The sequence below is a fragment of the Sprattus sprattus genome (assembly GCF_963457725.1).
Source record: "Sprattus sprattus genome assembly, chromosome: 16".
Taxonomy (NCBI): domain Eukaryota; kingdom Metazoa; phylum Chordata; class Actinopteri; order Clupeiformes; family Clupeidae; genus Sprattus; species Sprattus sprattus.
In genome coordinates this window covers 8,709,637-8,720,462 of record NC_137914.1, presented here as the reverse complement: position 1 = coordinate 8,720,462, position 10,826 = coordinate 8,709,637, and the positions used below count along the sequence as shown (strand labels likewise).

The following is a 10,826-nucleotide window of genomic DNA, read 5'->3' as shown; positions in this document are numbered from 1 at the left end:
GCCAGCGATCTGGCCTCTCCTGCAGGCACAGCGGGCAGTCTGACGGGCTATGGTACGCCGTGGCTGGCTCATGTCCCTGTTCAGCATTACAATCTCACAGGTGCCCACTGCCAACTGCCCTGTGGAGAGAGAAAGAGAGGAGACACACACACACACACACAGGAACACAGACACACACACACACACACACACACACACACACACACAAACATACAGGTTAGAGTTTATTAACTGGTAGTCGAAGGTTTACAGGACTGTAACCACAGGTGTTCACATGAGATCTCTTTTGAGAAGGCAACCAGCATGGAAGACTTCAAGCTAAAACAACGAATGCATAGTGTATAAAATAATGTTAAATAATAAGACAATATCAAGTAAATATTACGATCATACCATGGCATCAACTGAGTGATACTGTGTATAGTAAACAGATTTGAGATACATCTCCCCATATTGCTCCCCCATGATAGGTTTGGGCCATTTTATTATCATTTCATACCATGATAGTTTTGTTCCGTAGTTTCAGGACTAAAGTGTGGCTGTTGTATTTTTCCATGGTATCTTTCCACAATAATCCACCATCTTGTGCTCAGTCTTAACTTGCTCATCCTTTCTTTTGGCAGGACCGGTAAACAGCTGGGGAATCTTTTCCAGTCTAACAAGCAAGTAATTTAAATGGTAATAATGGTGATTTATAATCCTAATTAATCTTTTCTGATGCCAGTGAGAAGCCCACAGAGATGAAGCGATCAAGAGAAATCTTTAGCCCAGTAATAAGGCTGGCGGGGAAAACATCAGTGATTCACAAGTGAGCTTTTCGAATTCAGATTAGAGAGGATGCAATGTCTCAAGGTTACTCAAGCTTGGGGAACAAATTCCAAAACAGTCTTTCTCTCTCTGTCTGTCTCTTTGTCTCTCTCTCAGTCGCCTTGTTGCTCCCTCTCTTCCCTCCACTTTCTCACCTCTTCCTCTCTGTCTCCCTCCCTCTTTGTCTCTTTCGCTGATGAGCCTTGATGAAGATAATAACATTGGCCCAATTTAATCCAGCAGACTCCTGCATTGTTTAAATAAACCTTAGGGCGTAAATGTGGCATGGATCTAAGAGGTGAGCTTTTTTTTGTTGCTCAGTCGCGACCAGGTAACGGCATATCATCACTTGGCATTATGCAGCCGACAGGCAGAGACGGCCATTACGGCTCATAGCCCGAAAAGCTACTCATCAGAACCGACAGAAACAAATGGTCTGCATTACACGCCAGGCGTCACAGAAGACGAACAACAACAACAACAGTAACAGAAAAGCTCAGTGAAAAGGTCTGCAGAATTTGCATAAACCCTAAAGAACGGCATATGTTTATTTTTTTGACCGAACAAAACCCCGACAGAGTGTAAATAGATCCTAGAGTTAAAATTAGGACTGCAAATATCCTTTTTGTGTGTGTGAATGTGGGTGCCTGAAGACATGACCTTGTGGTGAAGCAGCAGCCCTTTGCTCACCCGGTTCAAAGCCGTCCTCCCAACAATGACACATGAGGCTTCATCTATTTTAAGCTATCTGCCCGGCCGCGCCCGCGAAACAACACCTGGTGCTGTCACTGCTTTTTTAATGGCTAACCATGATGAAATACCTTCACCACTACGTATAATATGAGAATGCATCATTAATGAAAGGACCACTGAAGCAGGAGAAGAAGAAGAAGAAAAAGAAGAAGAGGAAGAAGAAGAAGAAGGAAAAGCTTAAGGTCACTCCTCTTCCTCTTGTCACCCTGCGCTAAGACGCAGAACACTATCGGTTTATAACGCGCTCCCCGTTAATCCAAAACCAGCTTGGAATTTAGATAAGGTTATTAAGCCCTATCACCTCCATTGGAGAGCCTGCTTTCATTTCCTTTCATTCCATTTCACGTTGGCAACTTTACCTCCCACTCGATCCTCCCCGCCTCCCATTTTCACTCCTTGCTTGTTGTCTTCTTTTGCCAGCTGTGTGCGTTTGTGTGTCTCTGTGTGTGTGTGTGTCTCTGTGTGTGTTTGTGTGTGCATGTGGCCAGCTTAGCCATCAGATATCAGTGGTTGTCCCATGTTTCAACAGCAAACAGATGAATGGGTTGAATGAGATAAGCCCTGGAAAAAAAATGTGGCGATGGTGGCTGGGGTTGCTGGACTAGAGGACGTGTGTACGTGTGTGTGAGTGTCTTTTGCTCTGCGTGACTGTGTGTGTGTGTGTGTGTGTGTGTGTGTGTGTGTGTAAGTGTGTGTGACTGTGTGTGTGACTGTGTGTGTGTGTGTGTGTGTGTGGTGTCAGTGTTTCTGGGGGGTCACAGACTGTGAGCTCAATGTGCCCTCAGCTAAGACAGCCTGTCCATCAGGAAGTGTCAGGCTAATTGACATGACTGGGTTCTCCTGGCTGTTGTTCATCACGTGAGGGCACTTTGGCTCAGCTCTTCTGCAGCTGGAGGGGGGCAGCTCTGCATACAAGCCAGGGCAGAGAGCATGCCGCTGGGAGCAGGAAGCATGTGTACCCCCTCTCTATCTCTGTCATCCAAACACTCACACACACACACACACACACACACACACACACACACACACACAGACACACACGCACACACACACACACACACACACACGCAAACACACACACACACACACACACATGCCGGTGTGGAAAGTTCAATGTGGTAAGGATGAGAAGTTATTCTACATGTCACCACCTAGTAAGAGGCCAAGAGTCCAATGTGCCCACTTTGGTTAGAGGACAATCATGTAAAGCCAGAGGTAACCATAGTGAGGTTCTCTTACTCCGAAAGAGAAATATGGCTAGGGAGAGAGAGAGAGTGAGAGAGTGAGAAAGAGAGGGGGCGAGAGAGAGAGATTTATCTCTACCTTCAGGCTCTGCGATACCAGGCAGGGTCCCTCAGCCAAACAGCAGCGTGTGAGAGAGATCTCTATTGTGACTGCATCATTCACACAGAGGTAATCTCCTCCCAGCTTCCATGCAAACCACTGAAGCATACAGGAGCCTGGCCCTCAGACTGCTAACACTCACTCCCAGCCCCATCAGGAGCCTTGTAATGCAATTTGGAGTTCTTCATGGGGCCTGTAAAAAGATAAAGGCTGGTTGTGTCTCGATACATTTCCACAGGAAGAACCCTTTATAATGACAAAGAGAGGTTCTCAAAGCTAAAAATCATCTGCAATGAATTTAAATATTTCTAGGAAAAGTCTTACAGATTCTTCTCAGAACTGTTCACATTCAGTGGAGCTGTGTGATGTAGCCACCCTGCATAGGCACCAGGCCAATTGATTTTCCCTTGAAAAGTCCTTTAAGATTTATTTCCACAAACACTCTCTAAACATCCTCTGTGCAGTTCCGTGGTCTGCTGAGGCACAAGTGGTTTATTTTCCTGTACATTTTCTTTCTGTATTCTGTATTTACTTGCACTGAAGCAAGTGTGAGAAGGGGTCTACCGCATCAAGGTCATGGATTTGATACCAAATAGACAGATAAAATGTGATGTACTGTGTCTCTGGTTGAAGGAATAAAGGTAATATAGTTTTGTGCAGAAATCACCGGTTTCAACAAATGTGAATGATGCCGGCTAATGTACTAAAGTACAATATTTTGCATGTTAAGTACTCTGTAGAACACGTATTGCAATATCTTAATATATGACTCATTATATGTCTTTTCACTAAAAGAATATTGATTAAAAAGGTTAAAAAGGTTCATTGTTAACCTGAATCTTGTTCATTCAGCTTTGGGCATATTGCCTACATGCCTACCAGCATGCATTTCATTGCCTAGTTTTGTGTTGTATTCTTTATGTCAAATGGTCTGTGACACATAAAAAGACTCAACCCTTTAAAGTATTTGCCAATGTTTCTCTGCATGTTCAATGGAACATGGCATTGTGGTGGCTGCATAACATACCCAAAAATAGCAGTAGACCAAGCCAGAAACATAACAGCTTGTTTTATTGTTCAGTGCATGGCCAGACCAATTAGCTCGCCACGCCAGTTAACACATAGACTGGAGCATAAGAAGAAAACTAGGTCATTAGGGAAAGTATGAGATTCTCTCCTTTCCAAATAACATCCTTCATTCATGATAATATGTTCTCATGTATGGAGACCCACTCACTATTTTTAAAAAAAATGAGTGAAGTATGAAGAATACTAGGTCAGATTATGAAGTACACTTGTGCACACAGCAAGATATCCCTGCTGTTTGCATTTTTTTTTGCATCGCTTAAGCTGAAGTCTCACTATGATCTGACAGCTGTGTGAAACTCTCCTGAGCTTTGTAATCTGTGACTTCAGTTGTCACACTGACCAGCTGAACCATCAAAGCTGGAAATGTCCAAACACACAAGCATCCGTGCCTTCCTATTATTCCAATGACCTGCATGTAGGCTATGCAGCATAGAGAGCCCGGAAGGGGTGAGCTCCTGAAGTTTTGTGGAAGTTAGCCAACAAAGAGCGGCACAAAGCATCTCACCGCCATACGGTTGCAGAGGTACACACGGCATGCATAATGATCACCTGTTGAAATCATAAAATTCCCATTAAAGCTGGTGTGTTTGTATGCAAACCTGGGTGTCCAGTTCCTGTGGGAGTGGCGCTGGCGTTTAAGCCCCTTCAGTGACTGTCGAGAGCTTCTTGTCTCGCCACCTGCGCCCATGCACTCCCCGGGCTCAGTAACAAAGAAATGTCCCGGGCCGGGGCAGCAGTGAATCGTGCCTTGACAGCACTCCCACAATGCGCCCGCCATCCGTCATGCGTGCGACAGGAAATCAAAGTGCGGTTGCGTGTCCGTGTGTGTGTGCCACTGGGCCCTCGGTCCACCTAGATGGATGACCTGTCATCGCTCTTAACGCTGCCAGTTTATTTAACAATAAATTTGGAAAATGTCAAAGGGCTCCCAGTGTGGCTGCTCCAGTTCTGCCACTATGACACACCTCGCACCCCCCCTCATCTACCCCGACCCCCCGACCCCCCACCACCACAAACACTCACATACATGCTAAGCAAACGGCTTAAACAAATAGGCCTGTGGATATGTGTGTGTGTGCGTGTGTGTGCATGTGTGTGTGTGTGTGGGGTGCGGGGGTTGAACTGTTATATGTGTACGCATGTAGATGTGGGTTTAAGTATGTGACTGCATTTGAATTTCAACAGTGCTGCATGCCAACACAAAGACACAATAGAATGTAATACTTCAAAATGTGGTACACTGGAACTCCAAATCAGCATCAGTCCCTCTAACTACCTCCTCTGGCCAGACGGGGGGGGGGGGGGGGGGGTTTGTCTATAAGAACACACCAATGCAAAGCCCAGAAATAGATTTGTGTGCATTTCAGGGGAAGTGAGTGCCAACATTAAGGCTGGAGCATGAAGCACGGCACTGCTGTGAAATTAAAATCTTTATACAGCTTCTTTTTTTTTTTTTTTTACAAATGAGTAATCCCTTCAGCCTCTTAAAGCCAAATGCTGTCGTGGAGTGGAAAAGGAATTTCAATATGACTACTGACAATGGGATTTAATCTAGTAAATCTTCTGTCTTATCTAGCTAGCCTGTTATCTTCTTTATGTGCCATTGATAAAGCCAATCGTGAGATTATCAATGATGAATTCACTAAAGCATTTTATACTAGCCAGCAGGCTAAGGCCTGAGGTGACTCCATAATTAAATCAAGTGACTAAAAAGCACAAGTGCCGCAGATGGCCTACTTCCTAGATACAGTATTTTCTGCCAATCAGCCAATCACATGCAGCCTCTCCAAATCTGTCATATCATCATGACAACCCGTCATTCATCACCGCACTGCATCAACGCGCCATCGACACACCACCCGGTTCGATACATTGGCTGCTTCATCTATTGTTTTCTCAGTGCCGATTCTTTCTTAAATGTGTGGGTGGTGTTCACCTTAAGGTTAAGGCCTCGGTCAGACCTTATAGATTTTTCATTTCCTTCTAATTGTCAACAGTTGTATAAACCAGAGGTCAGAGGTCGTGGGGTGGGATTGATTAACATTTCTGATCAGGGTCATTGCTAGAACAATTGATGCCACACAATACAGCAACCAAACACAATGCACAATTGTTTTAATGATTGCACATTTTAAATGGTTTCAGACTCTGTTAGAAGTTGTCGATGCAAATGTATCATAATGTCACATATTACACCATGATAAAACAATAAAACAGTTGTTGTTATTTCAGATGGGGCCTTGGTTTGTCCACGGGCCAGAAAATGGCAGCTGCTCCTTTTTTGCTAAACTACAGTGGTGCTTGGAAACAGAAAACAGAGCAGCAGCACAGATCATGGTCGTATTCAACCGCCATGCCAATGTAGGATTGAAAGATAAAGAGCCATTTGGTTTTTATTGGCGTATAAAGTCACTGGTGCAAAATGTGACATTTGCTGTTAACCTGTCACATCCGTCAAATTAAAAGAGCTGTAAAATATGTGATATCTTTTTTGAAACACATGTGGAACCTCCATTGTATTACAGACACCTGAGTTGGCAGGGCTATTCTCATTTAGCAAACCTTACACAATGCAGGACAAGGGAGTAGTTTACACTGCACGTGACATGGCTGACTATATGTATATGTATATGTTAGTATGCATGTATCCTCCTATTCGCTCACAGTTTATATCCGGCTTCTTATGCTGCATTGCATTATTTTGGTCTTGGCAAGTTTAAGTCTGTTTTCTGCGAGAAGTTACTCAGTATGCTGTCACTGCAACATAGATGATGATAAGTACATGATCTGGCAAGCCATCTCTTTCATCCCTAACTCCTCACAGAGAAGCTAATGGAAAACTGGAGCTGAAAAAAAAAAAAAAAAAAACCAAGAGCAGCTTTTTGGGGATTCTTCTTGCAGTTGCAACACTGAATGCATTGAACCGACAGCTTCTTGTGGCCGTGCACTATTTCACCTCCCATAAGACGCCGATTATTTCCAGTGAGTGGATGCACATTTGGCGCTGTTTATTTTCTACTGAACTTTGAAATCCTTTGTCATCTCTCCCCCCTCCAGTTTGAAGTTGGCTGGACGAACACTGACTCACAGATCACATAAACGAGCTCTCGTACCAACCCGACTATAAGGGGCTCTTGTTCAGTAGTGTTTTACAGTTTACGCCACATAGAACACCCAGTAAACATCACAAAGCCTGTTTCTGAGACGTGAATCATCCCAGTGAAAGCTCAGTGTGTGTTATTGTGAAGACGGGGGAAAGGTCGAGCAGAATGAATGCATGGCTGACAGCAGATTTGCTGCATTAGACTTCTGTAGACGTGTGTGTGTTAGTGCAGCTGCATTAGACTACTGTAGACGTGTGTGTGTTAGTGCAGCTGCATTAGACTTCTGTAGACGTGTGTGTATTAGTGCAGCTGCATTAGACTACTGTAGACGTGTGTGTAATAGTGCAGCTGCATTAGACTACTGTAGACGTGTGTGTGTTAGTGCAGCTGCATTAGACTACTGTAGACGTGTGTGTGTTAGTGCAGCTGCATTAGACTACTGTAGACGTGTGTGTGTTAGTGCAGCTGCATTAGACTACTGTAGACGTGTGTGTGTTAGTGCAGCTGCATTAGACTACTGTAGACGTGTGTGTAATAGTGCAGCTGCATTAGACTACTGTAGACGTGTGTGTGTTAGTGCAGCTGCATTAGACTACTGTAGACGTGTGTGTGTTAGTGCAGCTGCATTAGACTACTGTAGACGTGTGTGTGTTAGTGCAGCTGCATTAGACTACTGTAGACGTGTGTGTGTTAGTGCAGCTGCATTAGACTACTGTAGACGTGTGTGTATTAGTGCAGCTGCATTAGACTACTGTAGACGTGTGTGTAATAGTGCAGCTGCATTAAACTTCTGTAGACATGTGTGTAATAGTGCAGCTGCATTAGACTTCTGTAGACGTGTGTGTATTAGTGCAGCTGCATTACTGTAGACGTGTGTGTATTAGTGCAGTTGCATTAGACTACTGTAGACGTGTGTGTATTAGTGCAGCTGCATTAGACTACTGTAGACGTGTGTGTATTAGTGCAGTTGCATTAGACTACTGTAGACGTGTGTGTATTAGTGCAGCTGCATTAGACTACTGTAGACGTGTGTGTATTAGTGCAGTTGCATTAGACTACTGTAGACGTGTGTGTATTAGTGCAGCTGCATTAGACTACTGTAGACGTGTGTGTAATAGTGCAGCTGCATTAGACTACTGTAGACGTGTGTGTATTAGTGCAGTGTAGACGTGTGTGTATTAGTGCAGCTGCATTAGACTACTGTAGACGTGTGTGTATTAGTGCAGTGTAGACGTGTGTGTATTAGTGCAGCTGCATTAGACTACTGTAGACGTGTGTGTATTAGTGCAGCTGCATTAGACTACTGTAGACGTGTGTGTATTAGTGCAGCTGCATTAGACTACTGTAGACGTGTGTGTATTAGTGCAGTGTAGACGTGTGTGTATTAGTGCAGCTGCATTAGACTACTGTAGACGTGTGTGTATTAGTGCAGTTGCATTAGACTACTGTAGACGTGTGTGTGTTAGTGCAGCTGCATTAGACTACTGTAGACGTGTGTGTATTAGTGCAGCTGCATTAGACTACTGTAGACGTGTGTGTGTTAGTGCAGCTGCATTAGACTACTGTAGACGTGTGTGTAATAGTGCAGTGTAGACGTGTGTGTGTTAGTGCAGCTGCATTAGACTACTGTAGACGTGTGTGTGTTAGTGCAGCTGCATTAGACTTCTGTAGACGTGTGTGTAATAGTGCAGTGTAGACGTGTGTGTAATAGTGCAGCTGCATTAGACTTCTGTAGACGTGTGTGTGTTAGTGCAGCTGCATTAGACTACTGTAGACGTGTGTGTAATAGTGCAGCTGCATTAGACTTCTGTAGACGTGTGTGTGTTAGTGCAGCTGCATTAGACTACTGTAGACGTGTGTGTATTAGTGCAGCTGCATTACTGTAGACGTGTGTGTATTAGTGCAGTTGCATTAGACTACTGTAGACGTGTGTGTAATAGTGCAGTGTAGACGTGTGTGTGTTAGTGCAGTTGCATTAGACTACTGTAGACGTGTGTGTATTAGTGCAGCTGCATTAGACTACTGTAGACTTGTGTGTATTAGTGCAGTTGCATTAGACTACTGTAGACGTGTGTGTAATAGTGCAGTGTAGACGTGTGTGTATTAGTGCAGCTGCATTAGACTACTGTAGACGTGTGTGTATTAGTGCAGCTGCATTAGACTACTGTAGACGTGTGTGTATTAGTGCAGTGTAGACGTGTGTGTGTTAGTGCAGTTGCATTAGACTACTGTAGACGTGTGTGTAATACTGCAGTGTAGACGTGTGTGTGTTAGTGCAGTTGCATTAGACTACTGTAGACTGGTGTGTATTAGTGCAGCTGCAGCCACGGACCTGATATTTCAAGTCTCAGTGCTGGCTCTAATTGCCTTTCGATGCTGTTGCTACACACACACACACACACATTCATAAAAGTCAAGACTCCTTTTCCCTTTCTGTGTGTGTGACTGTGTGTGTGTGTGTGCGTGTTTGTGTGCTCGTGTATGTGTGTGTGTGTGTGTGTGTGTGTGTGTGTGTGTGTGTGTGTGTGTGTGGTGTGTGTGTGTGTGTGTGAGAGAGAGAGAGAGAAACAGAGAGAGGGTGAGGAAGAGAGAGCGGAGCAAGGTATTCTTGAGCATGATACTTCAAGTGCATTGCACTTATTTCCTGTATGAAAGATGTTCCGGTGTGCCCTGAAGGCCAGCTCTCATGACACTGGCAACATGACATTTTATTAGCAATCCCATGAATTTTGCCCTTCATAATTAGCCTGGGGTATTCATAGCACTAACCATCCATTCAAAACCTCTCCCTGGGATCATTTCCTTTCAGTATCTCAACTCTTATTAGATCTAATTTGTAATGAAGACGTGAATAAATCGAACCGCATGCTTGAAAGCAACCAAGTGTAATTCCACATTCCGTTCACTTAAGGGAACGCTGCTAAAATTTAAATGACGTGACAATGTTACACAGTGCCGGGCATCAGTAATTAACATTGCAACTAAAGATTTTCGAGGACTGCAAGTGTGTAAAACGTAAGGGTGATTTTTATGGGGTGAGAAAAAAAGCACTCAGCTCAAACAATAGTGAGCCCTTAAAGTAGTACTAAGCAATAGAGTACTTGCCTTCTTTTAGGAGGTGAGAATAGATAACCCACAGTAACAGTAGGCAGCATAGTGACGCTCCTCCGCCGGCACAGAGCGCCCTCATCCCCGACTGCATTTCTTTTCTCGTTCGTTGTATTCCTTCAGCCCGCTTAATTAAAACACACGGCTAGTTCCATTCAGTTGCCGGAATCCGAGACAAAAATGATTTTACTTCCCTCGGTCACTTTTTTGCGCATAACTTTAAAGACTTTGTAAGCAAAGAGAGAGATGAAGGGTAGTGCGGGGAAGGCGGAAAGGAAAACGTACAATCTTCATCCTAGAGAGGACTTCACTTAGAACCTGTAGTGGCTATTTTCCCAAGACGCCCCGAGCACAGATTAAAACCCTGATGATGGACAGTAACCTTGTCTTTCGATGACGCCAGTGAGGCAAACGATGAACTCTTATCGATTTGAGGGATAAGTGCCGCAAAACAAACGCAGGGAGACAATCCCTCTCAAAGGTAGATTATCCTTCACAACCGAGGAGGTCTGACCCTTAAAAGACACGATTTATAGGTAAACAATCTTCAGATATAGATGAGCAATCCTCCCCCAGGGGATACTGGTTCGCGGGGGTGAGGTCCTCCTTTTCCCGCAGACA

The 10,826-nt window shown here is 44.3% G+C and overlaps 1 protein-coding gene across 1 annotated transcript in view; it reads right to left on the bottom strand.

Annotated features, from left to right (window-relative positions):
- The window catches only part of tafa5l (TAFA chemokine like family member 5, like), a gene marked incomplete at its 5' end in the record, with an annotated part of 33,740 nt that extends 23,441 nt beyond the window's left edge, over window positions 1–10,299 (bottom strand). The window contains 2 exons of the mRNA XM_080853581.1: window positions 1–119; window positions 10,203–10,299. The exon at window positions 1–119 is cut by the window's left edge and continues 31 nt beyond it. Of these exons, the coding sequence (XP_080709707.1) occupies window positions 1–119; window positions 10,203–10,299 (216 nt within the window). The remainder of the gene's footprint in view (window positions 120–10,202) is intronic.
- Between the last annotated feature and the right edge of the window lie 527 nt (window positions 10,300–10,826).